Source organism: Triturus cristatus, chromosome 5_1 (assembly GCF_964204655.1).
Source record: "Triturus cristatus chromosome 5_1, aTriCri1.1, whole genome shotgun sequence".
NCBI classification, from domain to species: domain Eukaryota; kingdom Metazoa; phylum Chordata; class Amphibia; order Caudata; family Salamandridae; genus Triturus; species Triturus cristatus.
The window spans coordinates 258,649,065-258,665,823 of record NC_140587.1 but is presented as its reverse complement, the minus strand read 5'-3'; the positions used below and the strand labels follow the sequence as shown (position 1 = coordinate 258,665,823).

The 16,759-nt window shown below is 46.3% G+C and overlaps 1 protein-coding gene across 3 annotated transcripts in view; it reads left to right on the top strand.

Moving 5' to 3' along the window:
- The window catches only part of PHF20L1 (PHD finger protein 20 like 1), an 802,667-nt gene that overhangs the window by 167,828 nt on the left and 618,080 nt on the right, over nt 1–16,759 (top strand). For 2 of the 3 annotated variants that reach the window (XM_085604900.1, XM_085604899.1), the window contains exon 4: nt 15,656–15,740. In XM_085604900.1, the coding sequence (XP_085461026.1) occupies nt 15,656–15,740 (85 nt within the window). Of the gene's footprint in view, nt 1–15,306; nt 15,479–15,655; nt 15,741–16,759 lie in introns of all 3 variants that reach the window. The other variant, XM_085604898.1, reaches the window with a different exon arrangement.

Genomic DNA, 16,759 nt, shown 5'->3' with positions numbered 1-16,759 from the left:
CAATACGAACCAAAGGAGGAGTCACCGACCTCGTGACTTCCAAAGAATTTCCAAGAGGAAAAACAAACTGCAAACATCCGGGCCCTTTTGAAGATCTTCCACTCTGGCCTGGGAATAAGATTTGCCTATCCTGCTCTTTTAGTTTGGCCCTTTAAACTTTTGTTCAGAACATATGCACTTTGCCGTGCATCCTGAAATGACCACTGCAAAAGAAATGTTTTAGTCAATCCGATTAACTTGGAACTGCAGTACCAGCTTTGAAACTGCAGATTTAAAAGGGACGGCAGGAGAAAACCTCGTCCAATCAGTCCCCTTTTGTTTTGTTTATTCCTTTTTTAAAGTTTTTTTTTTTAAATGCTTTTGTTGGTTTGGTGTAAATCTGTTCAGTAGTTTTTGAGATAAGCAAGTATAAATGCTTATCTCAAAACGTACTGAACGGATTTACACCAAACACATGAAAGCAAAAGAAAGCATACTTTTTTTAGTAACGGTTGGGGTTAAGAGGTACCAATGGCTAACAGGTGGAGCCTACATGATGGGATCTAGTAGAATCAATAGCTATTTATGAAATAGTGGAGGATTTGTGCACAGAGATGTAATGATCTGTGTATACAATGGTGACAGTGTGCCTGTCTGAGAGCACAAGTGAGAAGAGTGCAGGGTGTGCAGTGTGCCAATAGGCCAGGCTTTAATGTGTTTACACATGCAAGCATCAATGTTGTTTGTATGCTTTCGCACATTAAAGCCAGCCTGCCAGTTACCTTTTCTGAATGTTATAAATAGCAAGTGTTACTATTACTCAGTTTAATGGCACATTGTTTGCTGTCCTTGTAAGAAAGTGGCTCTGTATATACTGCACCAAAGTAAGGTTCAGTGTGCACAGAGTCCACAGTCCCCAGAGGTTTGGCAGAGGCTAAAGTTAGATATAACCTTACTCTCTAAAGTGGTAGCTTGGTCGAGCAGTAAGGCAGTATCAGAGGACAGTGTAAAGCATTTGTTGTACACACTCAGTCAGCAAATGTTCTCACACACTCAAGAACTGAATTCTAGGCCAATTGTTTTGCATATAAAAATATATAGTTGTTATATTTTAGAACCAACAATAGGTATCAAAATACTTTCTCAGAATAAAATGCTGTAGTTGTATACTTTCAATAAGCAATAGACTTTTAAATGCAATAGTTACAGTTGTTGCAATAGGCAACACAATTCAAACACGATTATAACATTGAGCTCAACGGGACTTTTTAAGTAAATGCAATTTCAATTACTTTGTGTATGATTTTCTTACTCAGGGTTGGATCCTGGATTCGACCCTGGTGCATTTCCTGTAAACAGTTGAAAGCAATCGTTTTTGTTACACAGGTGAGTTTTAAGGAATATTTGTAAGTTTCAAAAATCGACAGAGAAGAATTTCTGGCAAAAACCAGGCAATGTTATCCTATGGAGGAAAATCAAGTTATCGGTAAGTACGGTTGTAATTACTTTTCAGGGTCAGTGCTGGGCACCAAGATCCAGCAATGGGATCTCTCCTGATAACCGGTGAGTAATTTCGATTTCGTTGATCGGCTGAGTTTTAGTTAATATTTTTAAGTTTCAAAACTCGACACTTTTAGAAGAAATTCCAAGTGAAACCAGTCAATGTTACCCTATGGAGAAAAAGTGAGTTATCGGCTTTTAGCTAAGTACTAGACTGGCAGAGTTAAGGTTCTGGGCACAGACTCTGGGTCTCCCAGGGTGAGGTAGGTAGAGTTGTTACACCCTTAGCGGCACAGGGGCAGCCGGGTGCAGAGAGAGTTAGGCCCAATGTTAGCCTATGGCGGGCAGGGGGCCTTTGGTTGGTGGCTGCTAGGAGGCAGGCCACGCAGCTGTGGGAGATGGGTTCCTGGTCACTCACTCAGGGCAAGTGGGGAAGAAAAATAGGACCCCGGTTGCACTCCCAGGGGCACTCTGGCGGCTGGGTGCTGGGTGCTTTTGAGCCGCCGAGCGCTCAATGGATTTCAATGGAGAAGCTCTAAGATGTACAAAGGCTGCAAGCTCGGCGGTGAAGATTCTTCAGGTGCGACCACCACTTTGAGAGGTAAGTTGGGAAGCTGTAGGTTAGGTAGGCACCCAGGAGCTGGGCACAGGGGGCTGCAGGGCGCCTGGTGCAGGGGTGTCTTTTCACGTTGGGAAATCGTACCCTCAGCTGGTCGCGGTTGGAGGGGTCCCTGGTTCTGAGGCTGCAGGCGTCGTCCGGAGCATCGAGGTGGGTCCATGGGTGCTGGATTCTTGGTCACAGTCGCTGCGGGGACGTCCTCTGGGTTTTTGTCCACTCAGGCACAGGCCGGGCTTGGCAGGTGCAGAGTGTGTAGGAGTCGCGGTTCCTGGTTGGCACCAGGGGTTTGTTACTTGCTTTGAGCAGAACCACTGCTCGTGGGGGTCCCTGTCTTTTAGAGTCGCAAGGCAGCCAGGTCCTCTGGGGTTTTCGAGGTTGCTGACCACTGGAGACGCCGGGTTTTAGCAGGAGCAGGTTCAAGGGTCGACAGGCCGGTAGGGCTGGGGCTAAGTCAGTTGGTGTCGTCCTCTTGTTAGCAGCTGCACAGCAGGCCTTCTTTCTTCTTGTTCTTCTTGCTTGTTTCGGATTCGGGCTCTGAGGAAGGATGGGTCGGGGTGCCCCTAAATACTAAATTTAGCGGTGTTACAGGTAGGTAGAGGTCAGGGACCAATGAATCCCTTCCCTGGGGTGGGTACACCCCCTATCCTGCCACTCTCCAGTGGGAGGGCGGCAGGAGCCTAGTCCTTATTGGGCAGGGCTCCCCATCTACAAGATGGCGAGAGCCCAGAGATGTGCTTCACATCGCCTCCCCCACCTGAGGGGTGGGGTAGGCAGAGGCTGGCACACCTCCTTTCCTCACTTGGGCTTTCCCGCCAGTCTTCCCACCAGAGTGGGGGCTAGAACCGGTGGGGACCAGTTGCTGAGTACATCAAGTGGTCTGGGGAGGCTCACAAAGACGGCATGCCTTTGAAGCTTCCTCCTGCCCATCCTGGGGGAGGAGACGTAGCACCTCGCCCAAGACGTGCATTGTTGCAGGCCTAGGAGAGCGGATGGCTCTCTACCCAGGGGTCCAGCAACAGGTCTGCTGGGTGGCAGATAAAGGCAGCCTCTCAGACAGGACGTGGGTTGTAGGTTAGGTTCAGGGGGCAACTCTAAGTTGCTCTCTGTTGTGCATTTTACATTAAATCCCACATTGGCATCAGTGTGGGTTTAATGTGCTGAGAAGTTTGATACCAAACTTCTCAGTCTTCAGTGTAGCCATCATGGTGCTGTGGAGTTCGTGTTGACGACCTCCCAGCACCGTATGCTCTGAATGGCAGCACTGCAGTTACAGTGCCCAGGAATGGCCCTGGGTACTGTAGGGGCACAGGGCTCATGCACCTGTACACACACCATGGCATAGGGCACCCAGCTAGAGGGGTGACTGAGTTATGCCAGGGCAGTGTGGTTGTGGACATGGCACACAGGGAAGTGTGCCATGTCGACTCTCTGTTTTGTTCTGCACCAAGACACTCAGCCTGCAAAGGCAGTGTGTGTGTGTGTGTCGACGTACAGGGCATCTTAGGTTGGCACAATAAGTGCTGCAGCCCTTAGAGGCCTTCTCTGGTCACAGGGCCCTGGGTACCTAGGGTACCATTTTCCAGGGGCGGACTTGTGGCCAAAGATGCCAATTGAGTTTAGGCTTCATGCAGTTTTAGGGAAGGAACACAGGCCCTGGGCACCTGATTGGCAGGAGCCCAGGGCACACGCAGTCAAAATACATCAGCAATTCAGAAAAAGTGGGGCATACCATGCAAGAAAGATGGCACTTTCTCACAGTCCTCAAGAGTCTTGCTTTCTGATATTGAAACAGAGGGGTGATTTTTCAAAAACTCTGAGCTATCCTACTGGTTTACTGTATTCATTCAGCTGCACCATATTATAGGAGTCCTCGCCTCCATGATTGAGCTTTCATGCTTCCTAACATTATCGTGATTTAGTAACCTATAACTTGCTGTTTTCTGCTGCCTGTTGGTTAGAAGCCTTGCTTTGTCTCACTATTTCATAGCCTATAAGTCTGACTACTTGATGTGTGTAGGAAAGTGCCCCTTTTTGCCTGGTTACCCTCCACATTTTTGCCTGATTTCTGATGCACTTTGACTGACTGTGCACTGGGTCCCTGCTAATAAGGTTCCCAGTGTCTGTGTTCTTTCCCAAACTTGTACCTTTTTCTCCACAATTGGTACACCACTGGCACACATATGAGTCCCTTGCAGAAAGGACCACTGGTACCAAGGGTCTTGTGTAGGAAAGTGGGTTTCTATTGCAGTAACCCCCCGCACACTTTTTGCCACACACTTTCACTTGATGTGCCCTGGGTCCCTGCCAATCCGGTTCCCAGGCCCTATGTTCTTTCCCCAAAACATCTCTGGCCAAAGGTCAGCCCCTGGTAAATGGTACCACAGGTACACTGGGTACTGTGATCAGGGAAGACCTCTACGGGCTGCAGCACTTTTTGTGCCACCCTTAGAGGAGATAGATAGATAAATCCCCCCCTTTTTGCAGGCTGCGTGTTTTGGTGCAGAACAAAGTGAAGAGTCGACATGGTACACATCACTGTGTGCCATGCCTACAAACCACTGCCATGGTTTATATTAGTCACCCCTCTAGCTGGGTGCCCTATGGCAGTTGTGTGGGTACAGGTGCATGAGCCCTGTACCCCTTCAGTGTCTAAGTCCATTCTTACCAAGTTTATGACTAGGACTTGTTTCTGATGCTCACAATTCACAGGTGTTGATCACCACACTATAAGCATCCACTTTTCAAGATCTACTCAGATTTATTCTTGTGTACAGATCAAATATCATCTCAAAAGATCATTTTCATTGTGTATAACTTTTTTCAGAGACATCTATACATTGAAACTCTAAATATACATTGTCATCATGTACTTAGAATTCAAATGAACTTTTACAACGTCATATACTGATGGGTGCTCATGCCCAATGCATTTCGGAACTTAAATAGTTCCTCCCTCAGGGGAAAATCTGCAATTGAAACGTATAATACATTGTTTTTAATGACAGTCCATGTACGGCTCGTAAATCACAATGCTACTAATGATAATAAAACACTTAAGTACTAATAATTATGCTCACACCTGGTTATGTCATGTGGTGAGTATTGAAATCTGTCACCCGATGTGAATTAGTATGTTGTAATTTGTATTTGTTATTCCCTACCTTCCACTGCACCTTTATATTGTATGCCTGCAGTCCTAATAAAAAAACTGAAAAAACCAATAGACAATACCATCATAGGATTAGTCAAACTTTCCTAAACCAATCATGTTATAACAGATGCTTCATTATTGCCCGTCTATAATTGCTTACCTCGTGCTTGTATAGCCCGGTTTTAATCTGAAATACAAACCAACAAATCAGACCTAAATATCTACCGAGTATGCAATTAAACTTTCTACCCGATATTTAAAACCTCATTGGTGCAATGCACAACCTCTTACCTTGTCTGTACCCATTGTATCGTATATCTGCAACGAGAAAATGGCGAATTGAAACTCGCTTAACATCCTTCATATCCGTTACTCCAAGATATCATAACCTAAACAAACCAACCAACTGACGCCGCCGTTCCCACATGAGCTCCGTACCTGCTAGCAAAGTTACGAGATCCTTAGTACGACTTTCGTATTACTCCATTACTAGCTAACCGCAATCTCGCGTCTTTATCACACCGCGCGGTGTTGCTGTCAGCAACAGCAATGACGGACACCCGCTGTTAAACCAATACTCTAATGCTTTCTGGCGAACGCCATGATGAAAGATGTATTATTCAAAAACAATACAACGTGAGTACTTGTTTCTGTTTTCATCTAATAAAAATGTTACAATTAGATCTGCTATGTTATCCCGCGATGAGTTTAAACGCGATGTGTTTAAAATTACTAAACCCAAAAAATAATAACTCAAAAACCACTCTGTTTTTTACCGTAAAAGTGTTTACCGTTATGACATACCACTAGATAACCTCCTATGTTGTAACCAACACTGTCATAATGTACTCAAACTGCTAATCAGTTAATTTGCCCTTCTTCCCATTTATACGGTGAATATGTGTGTGTTTTGAGTCTATTAGAATACTTAATGGGTGTAGTGTGTATAAGCCTGCCATGAGCTGAATCTATATGAAACAAGACATGTCTAATCTGTCATTCATCCCTTTGGGGATCATGGTGTCCAATGTTTTTATCCAATATAGTTCCAGTTGAAGCAATTTGTTATTGTCTACTCCTGGAGATATTTGTACTTTTAAAAAAATCTGAAATCTTAATTAGGAGATAGACTGATTTGCTTCTATCCAGTGAGCCGCTAGTGCTGAATTTAGATTTTTGGTTCTAATACAGCTTTTATGCTCAGTGAGCCTGATTTTGATTTTACGTTCAGTTTTGCCAATGTAGGCTTTTCCACAGGGAAATTTTATACAATAGATTACGTTATTGGTGTTACAATCACTCGTGTGTCGCATTGTTATTTGCTTTCCTGAAGTTGGGTGTGAAAGTGTATTGCCTGTTATCACGTTGTTGCAGTGTGTACAGTTGAGACATCTTAGAGTTCCTTTTGGTGCCTTGGGTGTATCTTTGGAGGTTGGCTGTATGCTTTTAAGATTGAATAAATTAAGAAACTGAACTTTGGTGCAATCTAAGTGATTTCAAGAAACCTTGATTACGACTGGATTTGGATGAGTGATCGGTTTGAAAATTAAGTTCCTGCTTTAAACCTCCCCCAGGCCAGGAAGAACCATCTGTAGAAGGGGAGCTTCAAAGGCCTGGCAGCCTTTGTAATACGACCCCCAGCCCACTTCCTGTCACCCCTCCTTCTAGGCGGTAAGACTGGTGGGAAAACTAGCCAGCCCAGAAGGTGTGCCCAACTCCACCCCTCAGGTGGGGAGGCGAGGTGAAGCCCACTCTTCAGTGCCTGCCATCCAGATGGCAGGTACTGCCCTATCAGGGTTCGGGATTGTGGTAATTCCCTCACGTCGGGTGAGCACACAAAGGGTGTAGTCACCCTAAGGTCAGCAGCCCAATGGCTACTGACCTTGAGACCCCTTAAACGACCCCTAAATACAGTATTTATGGGGCAGCCCTGAACCAAGAAAGCAGATTCCCACAACCTAAGAAAAAAAAGGATAAAAGAAGATGCCCAGCAGAGGAGACTGCAGAGAATAACTGACTTGGCCCCAGCCCTACCTACCCGTCTGCAGTTTCCAGAGATCCTGCACCAAAAATTGTCTTGTCCCGCAGCCAGCGACCTCCAGAACCCCTGGGAGGACTGACTGCCTTCAACAGAGACCGGATCTCCTGTGAACAGCAGCTCTGTTCAGAAGAAACACAAAAGAAAGACTCCGATCCTGCTGAGGAAGAAGAAACCCGATGCCGGGAACCACCACTGCACCCGTCGCCTACGGACCAAGTTTGTGTGGCGCACCGGTCCCAGCAAGGTCCCCCAGCACTCCAGAGTCCACTGTGGGTTGACCCCCCCTCGGACTCCCCAACATCGCCTGCAGCCTCTGCACGGAGATCCCCCCCCCTTCTCACTCCCCCCCCCCCCCCCCCCCCCCCCCCCAGGTGAAATCCGACCTCAAAAGACACCCCTGCATCTAGCTGCCCTGCGCCCTGGAAAAGAGAACCCGAGGTGCAACTACATCGCTGAGCCCTCCAACTTACCTGCCCAGCTGTTGGTTCCTCCGGGATGTCTTTCTGGTCCGAGCCTGCAGCTGAAAACCAAAACTGTAAATCCCCATTGAAAACAGGGCACCCGACGCCAAAACAGCACCCTGCACCCAGCCGCCCCAGCGCCGCTGCGGGTGCACTTTTTGTGCTATACAGGATCCCCTTTTGCCCTGATTCTAACACCAGGAGCTTGGCTCCCACAACCTTGTGGCCTGCTCGTCAGCAGCCACCAACCGGAGGTCCTCTATCCCCCATTGGATAACATTGGGTCTCCGCACCCGGCCGCCCTAGTGCTGCTGAGGGTGTAACGAGAGTGCATCTCTGACCCTGGGGGACCCCTGAGTCTGCCCCCAGAACCTCAACTTCCACTACCGAATACTTACCCGAAAACCGATAACACTATTTTCCTCCATAGGATAACATTGACTGTTTTTCTTGGTAATGTTTCTAAGTGTGGAGTTTGAAAACCTAAAGAAATTCTTTAAAATTGTACTGTTTAACAAAACGATTTTACTTACCTATTTACAGGAAATGTCCCAGAGTAGTATCCAGGTATACTACTCTGAGTAAGAAAAGTAATCTAAAGAGTAACTTACCTGGTATTTTAGTGAAAAGCCCATTCAAGTCTGTGTACTGTATTTACAAAGTACTGCATTTCTCTGCAACCATCCTGTAAGTCAAAACAAAGTGCTTATACAATTACAATTCAAACTGTTTACTAACTGCATTACTACTGTAAATTATTTATTGCTTACCTATGCCAGGCTTGCTTGGTTCTAGAAAATAAAATAACTAAAAGAATAGTTTCATACAAAAACAATTGGACTGAAGTTCAGTCTTTGAGTGTGTGAATTCATTTTCTGACTGAGTGTGTACAACAAATGCTTAACCCTGTCCTCTGATACTGCCGTACGGCCACACTACCACAAATAGTGAGGTGCTATCTAAATTTACCTCTGCCTACTTTTGGGGTTTCACTGGACTCTGTGCACACTATACCTCACTTTGGTATAGTATATACAGAGCCAGCTTCCTACACCTTGTGACTGGAAAGGTTCTTTAATGGCTGCAGCATGTGTTTTGCCACCCTGAAAGACCCCTCACTGTGTGTTTAGGTGCACCTAAAACTGTAGAGTCGACAGAAATGCACACATCCTTGTGTCTCATGCCTACAAACCACTGCCTGTGGAATAGATAAGTCACCCCTCTAGCAGGCATCACAGCCCTAAGGCAGGGTGCACTATACCACAGGTGAGGGCATAGCTGCATGAGCAATATGCCCCTAGAGTGTCTTAAGTCCATTCTAGCCATTCTAATTGCAGTGAAGCCATATCAAGTACATGGGCTGGGAGTTTGTCATCAGTAACTCCACAGCTACATGATGGCTTTACTGAATGCTAGGAAGTTTGATATCCAAATTCTCCACATAATAAACCCACACTGATGCCAACACTGGATTTATTACAAAATGCACTCAGACGGCATCTTAGAGATGCCCCCTAAAAAACGGATAACTGTCAGGTGTGCTGCTGACTGGTCTGCACTGTGCTGCCACTTCCAGACATATTTCTGACCCCCTGAGGTGGGAGCCTTGTGCTCTCGTGGGTAAGAAACAAAGCCTGCTTGGGGTGGAGGTGCTTCTCACCTACCCCCAAGCAGAAACAGCATTCAGAGCGGTAAGCCTCATAGGCTTCCTGCCCTTTGTTATGCTAGCGAGGGCCTCTCCAGCCTAGTGGAGATGTCTGCCCCTGCCCAAGCCCCACTTTTGGCGGCAGGGTCGGTGGGAAAATTAATATGCAGGAGAGGTGTTTCTTCCCCCCCCCCCCCCCAAAGCCAGGACCACCTTTAAGGTGTCTCTAGCTGAAGTGACTCCCTCATTAAAAACAATTCTCCATTGGGTGGAAGGATTTTATCCAGTAGAATTATGGGATGCACCCTCGTAGGGAAGTGCCCCTTTTTGCATGCCTGCCCCCCTCTTTTTGCCTGATGTTGATGCTGTTTGGCTCTGGGTTCCTGCCAAACACGTACCCATGGCCTATGTTCTTTCCCTAAAATTGTGCGGTTGCAAACCCAATTGGCAACTCTCTGGCCACATGTAAGTCCCTTATAAAAGGCGCCATGGGTACCAAGGGCGCTGTAACTAGGGAAGAGCTCTAAGGACTGCAGCACGTATTGTACCACCCTTAGATGCCCTGTACCTTAACACACATACACTGCCCTTGCATGCTCCGTGTTTTGGTGAGAGAAAAGTGAAGAGTCGCCATTGCACACAACCCTCTGTTCCATGCACACAACCTACTGTCTATGGTATGGGTAGACCATCCCTCTAGCAGGGAGCACTATACCAGTGGTGATGGTACAGGTCCACAAGCCCTGTACCCCTACAGTAGCTAAGTTTATTCGTAGACGTTGTAAGTGCAGTAAAGCCATAAAGAGTATATGGTCTGGGAGTTTGTCATTGCAAACTCCACAGTACCATATTGGCTTTACTGAAACCTGGGAAGTTTGGTATCAAACTGCTCAGCACATGAAACCCACACTGATGCCAGTGTGGTATTTAATACCAAATGCACTCATAGGGCATCTTAGAGATGCCCCCTGAAAAATTACCTGACTCTAGTGCTCTGGCTGACTGGCTGCTCGCCAGCTGCCACCCTCAGACATGTTTCGGGACCCATAGCCTCCCACTCTCGGGGTCCTGAAACAAAGCACATCTTGGTTAGAGGTACCAAGCATCCTCCCCAGGATAGGCAGGGTCCACGAAGGGGAAGCTTCAAAGGCTTGCCGCCTTTGTGAGCTGACAAGGCCATATGCTGTTCTCAGCAACTGGCCCCCACCGGTTCTGACCCCCACTTTGGGAGGCAGAATCAGCAGGAAAAGCAAGATGGGGGGAGAGATTTGCCCACCTTTGTCAACCCCACTCATGAAGCGAAGCACAACTCATTCCCCCCATCTTGAAGATTGGAGGGACCCAGCCAACCAGAGTGAGGCTTATGCCCCCCCTCCCACCGGAGAGTAGCATTATAGGGAGTGTACCCACCCAAAGGAAGGGACCCAATGGTACTGAGCTGTACCTACCTGAAACATCCCTAAATTTAGTATTTTCGGGCAATCCCAAACTTTTCCTCCTCAGACAAGCAGGAAGAAGGACTGAAGAGCCGTGCTGAAGGAAGAAGAGGCCTGCCCCAACCTCGACCTGCTCCAGGGGAATTCCGGCGTGTCCTGCAGCCAGCAGCCCCCCAGAACCCGGAAGACCTGCGCTGCCTTCCCTACAAAGACTGTCTCCTGTGAGCACCTGAATTGCAGAAGAACCAGACTGACTCTGGCGAATCCGCGAGTCTGCACCAGACACCCACGACCCGAGTTTGAGTGGCCCAACCCCACGAGGAGGTCCCCCCAGCGATCCTGACTCTGTCCCTGGTGACCCCTGACCTATCTCAAGCCTCCAGATGACGCCTGCAGCCTCTATCTGGAGGGTCCCCCTGATCGTGACTGGAGCTGGTAAGGAAAACCCGACTCCTGAAGACACCCCTGCACCTGACGCCCCACGGCCTTGGGTGGCCCAATGGCCTGGTGGTGTGCAACCCCCAGCATCCCAACTTACCTATCCAACCGGTGGTCACCTCGAGGAAGCCTCCTTGCCTGAACCGTCAGTCTTTGTTCCGACCGGAGATCTTCCATTGAAAACAGGGCGCCCGACACCGATCCTGCACCCGGCTGCCCCAGTGCTACTGTGGCTGCACTTTGTGTGCTAACTTGGATCCCCCTTTGCCATGAGCTTAACCCTAGGAGCTTTACTCCCTCATCTTTGTGGACTGCCTGAGAGCAGCCACCAACTGACGCCCCCCTAGCCCTCTTTGGATAACATTGGGTCTCCGCACTCTGTACCCGACTGCCCTAGTTCTGCTGATTCTGTTTTTTGAGGGCATCCTTGACCCTGGGGGAACCCTTGTTCTAACCCCAGAAACTCAACTCTAAAGACCATTTACTTACCTGCAAACCGATAACCTAATTTTTCTCCGTAGGACAGCATTGAATATTTTCCTCTGAAAAACTTCTAAGTGTTTGTATGGAAACATAAGAAACTGTTTTTATCAAAACTGTTTTACTTACCTTTTATCTAGAAAATGTCCCAGTGTGATATATCTAGGCATATCTTAAAGAGTAGACAAAGTAATTTAAAAAGTACTCTAAAAAGTAATCAGATGTAATCCAAAGGTAATTACATCTGTATTTACATATTTTACAAACCTGTAACAAAAGTCATTTCCATCCAGCTTGCTTGTTGATCAATCTCTGGCAAAGTACAATTCTATTTACCTGTATCGGGTCCTTCTTGGTTCTAAAATTAAATACAATATTTTTTACTACAAACAATTGGTCTGAGTTCAGTCTTTGCGTTTGTGACATCATTTCTTGCCTGAGTGTGTACAGTAAATGCTTAACACTACGCTGATAAAGCCTTACTGCTCTCCCACACTACCATAAATAGAGAGTAAGGTATTATCTACTTTTACCTCTGCAAGCCTTTGGGGATCCAGTGGACTCTGTGCACACCATACCTTACTTTGGATACCAAGCCAGCTTCCTACACTCCTCCCCAAAAGGATGGGACATACCTGCCAGTACTTGTAACACCCCTAAATTGAGTATTTAGGGGCACCCCTGAACCTTGATCTTCAGATTCCTGGTGACCTAAAGAATGACCGAAGAGCCGTGCAGCAGTGAAGACCAGACGACAACTGACTTGATCCCAGCCCTACTGGCCTGTCTGCGGTCCTCAAAGAAACCTGCTCAATGACGCGACTCGTCCTGCAGGCCCATCGACCTTCACAACCCTGGGAGGACTGCCTGCCTCCCCTAAAGACCAAGAACTCCAGAGGACAGCGGCCCTGTCCACAAAGAAATCAACACCAAGGACTCCCTTGACTTCGGGATCCGCGAGTCCTGCCCACTCTGCACCCGATGCCCATGGCTTGAGTCTGAGTGGCTCGCTGAAGTGTCTACGGTGATCCTGACCTGGAAACTATCGGTGACTGACCTCTCCTGGACTCCACGAAGAAGCCTGCAGCTTCATCACGAAGGGTCCTCCTGACCACGACTGGCTCTGATAAAGATTTCCTGAAATCTAAAGGCACCCCTACATCCTCAGCCCTGGACTTGGTGGAGCCCAGCTGATGGGTCTCAGGCGTCCACAGACATCCCAACATACCTGCCCAGTCTTTGGTCACCTTCGTCCAGCCTGTTCGTCCGAGCCTGCCCCCCTCTGTGCAACCGAGTTTCCCTATTCACTTGCATTGGTCGCCTGATGCTGTCTTAGCACCCTGCAACCGACCGCCCCTGTGCCGTTGGTGGTGTAAGCATGGTGCTTCTTTCTGCCTCCCGTGCTTGTTTAAATCATCATGGTCTGTGCCCTGAAACCACGGGTACTTACCTGCAAACTGTGCATCTCCAAACACCCTCAGTCTCCATGGGCTAATTAATATTGGGCTCCAGGCACAACCTTTGACCTCTGCACCCTTCGCCCCTGTGCCGCTGGTCGTGCAGATTTGGTGCCCACTTGAACCATTACTTGTTTTGGTCCAAACCCCCGATTGTAAGTCATGTACTTACCTGTTAATGTTCATAATTGTTTTCTTTTCATAGGATTACATTGTATTTCTTGCTATCTGCACTAAGGGCCTGATTACAATGTTGGACAGACCGGATTCCGTCCAACATCGTTTGGGAACTGGGACCGACGATCTCGCAATCCTATTCTTTACAAAGGGAGCATGCATTCCTACTGGAATGCATGCTCTAATTATAAAGAGCTGAGGTGCAGTTCATCCCTGAACCTGGTGGCAGGCACCTCAGGGTGCCTGCCACCAGGTGCAGTGATCAAGAGGGTGCCCCCTAGGCCGCCATCCAGAGGCCTTGCACCCGTAGAGGCCCCCAAAGTCAGATTTATACAGCCTTTCTTTGTGGGAAAGGCAGGCACAGAAAGGCTGTGGGAATCTGCCATCATAATCCCTTGGGTGGAAAGAGATACCCTTGGTATTGCAGTTCCCTTTCCGAGTGGCAGACGGGCTCTCCAAGCCAGTCGTAAGACATTCGGAAATCCCGTTTGGATTCATTTCCGACCGACTCCATCCAAATGGGTCAGTCGGAAATAAATCAAAACAGGAGATTACGATATCGTAGGACCGTCTCCGACCGAGGGCCGGAGCCTTTTCCTACGGCATCGTAATCGGGCCTTAAGTGTCTAGTTTCTACTTTGCTAAGTATTTCTTCTGTTGACACCACAAAGTATTTCTAATACTACTATAACGTATGCCTATTGCTATTTGCAACATATTCCTACTGTACTTGAAAATATTGCTAATTTGAAACTGATACTTACCTGCAACAGAGTTCATCTTGGTTCTAAAAATAAAAGTAACAAAGTAATATTTTTGTACAAACATTGGACTTTGAATTTGTCATTGAGTGCGAGCCTCATTTCTTGACTGTGTGTGTACAATAAGTGCTTAACACTACCATCTAATAAGCCTACCTTCTCAATCATACTACCACAAAAGAGAGTAAAGTATTATCTACTTTAGCCTCTATAAAGCCTTCTGGGGATCCACTGGACTCTGTGCACACTGTACCTTACATTGGCATAGTATATGCAGAGCCAGCTTCCTACAATAAGCTTTATAATTATCTTTGAAGTTGTGATTCTGTTCCAAGCATGTCTGCTTAATTAATAGCAAGTGTTATGTAATTTCTGTGGCAAATACACTTTCTGCAACCTCCCACTCACTTTTCTTGATGTCCCTTGTCTTGACCTTTTCTGGGATTTAAATAGTCTGTCAGATCCTTTCCATCGATCTGTCTCTTCTCAGTAATTGATAATCTGAAGAAGTTAACACAGATTAAGAAATCATATGGTAATGGGTAAGTAGCTTTCCTGTGCTTAAAATCTAACAGTTTATTATTTTCTTGCACCATACAAACATATGTGCTCACCTCTATAAAGCCTCGAATAAAGTCGGGTTACTTGTAAGGGTTAAGTATATGACATATGCAGTTTGGGGAACATGAGCAACACCCAGGGTAGAGATTAGAGACTATATATTGCCCCGTTCCCACAGGTTTACAGGGCTGTCCTGATGTGATGAAAACCATTGATGAATTTTGATTTCTCTTCTTTTTCTGCTTTTCCAGCAGTGTTAATTTAAGGGTAGGTTTGTCATCTTGTATGAAATCTCAAGTTTTTTTTTTTTTTAAGAGTGTTGTCGATTATCCTCCAGCTCTGTTCATGTGCTACACTGGTACTAGAATAGCAGTAGCTCAAGTGATTTATTTACTTGTATATTGGATCCAGTGTGCACATTGGCTACCAAAAGTATCTTGTAGGAAACGTGAGGCAATGTAAAGTAGCTGTTTTTGGTGGCAGAGCACACAGTCTTCAGTTACTTAGTACCTAGCTATCAAAGAGGTCAAAATCAGTATCTTTATACAATACCTGCTTTTCGGAAATTTTAGGTTGTCATTTACACTTTTATCACATAAGGTATCCATCAAGGATTGAGAAGATAGACTATGAGGAGGGTAAGATGTTGGTCCATTTTGAGCGCTGGAGTCATCGATACGATGAGTGGATATTTTGGGACAGCAGCAGATTGCGACCTCTTGAGCGACCTGCACTGAGGAAGGAAGGGATAAAAGATGAGGAAGAACTGTTTGTAAGTGGCCATACCTGCTATCACTTTGCTTTCGTCTTTAAATCATTACATTCATTCCTGTAGTTTGGGACACTGTTTTGATTTAAAAAGAATTATAATAACGTAAAGAATCATTTCTTTTTAGGATGGTTTGCAGTTTCTTCCTAACATGCTAATGCTTTACATTTTTTAAAATAGGATTTCAAACCTGGAGAAGAGGTGCTAGCTCGCTGGACAGACTGTCGTTATTATCCTGCCAAGATTGAAGCAATGAGTCCAGAAGGTACGAATGAATGCATATGCAATTTAATTGAGACACTTTAGCAGATGAACCCTTTAGTACCAATGTTACTTCTACACTTTGTCTCTTTCCCGTTCTCAATGTGTAGGTACCAGCTGAAATACTGGTAGGATTTGAAATTGCTCTAGAGTATTGGGGATATTACTCCCACTATTTCCTTGTAAGGAAAAGGAGTGGAGGGATCGGCCCCATTCTAGATATTCAACACTTACATCAGTTCTTTCCCCATCCCATTCAGAAACAGAAGATTTTGCCAGTCGCTCCAGTCCTAAAACTTTAAAGAACTACTGGCTATGCTCATTTACATGCTTGTTCCTTACGTTGACCGACACAGGAAATGACTTAAATGAACTATGGGCAAATGGTACCAGTACAAAACTATGCCCTCGGGTCTCGTTATTATCCCCTGGCTTTACAGCAAGAGTCTCGGCCTGGAGCCTGCCTTACTGGTGCCCCTACCTCGATAAATGTCTAATGTCTAATGTCTAATGTCTAATGTCTAATGTCTATTGTCTATTGTCTATTGTCTATTGTCTATTGTCTATTGTCTATTGTCTATTGTCTATTGTCTATTGTCTATGACACAAAGGAGATAGTAGAGACCATCTTAGGACTGAAATTCAAGGCTCTCGACAATTTTGGTTTCTCGGTTAACTGAGTCCAATGTCTGTACCAGTTTACCCATGTGTTGAAAATAGCAAAAGGCCAATAATGTGGGTGTGAGAGTCATCATAGAGGTCACATTAACCTCCTCACTGGTAAAACATTTTGTGTATAAAACACACAAGGGGACGATAGGAATGCTTGCTATAAGTCTAACTACTGGCAATCCCTCAGGGTAGCTTTCCAGCCCATCGTTCTTTTACCCACCATTCCTTCTTCGGTTGGACCAAGCCATATGGAAATCAGTCTCGACTCTTCTCCAATAGGAATAGTCCAGACAAAACTGCCTAGCCAGGTCCTTTCTGAATCGGAACTAAAGGAACCCATAATTTGTTTTG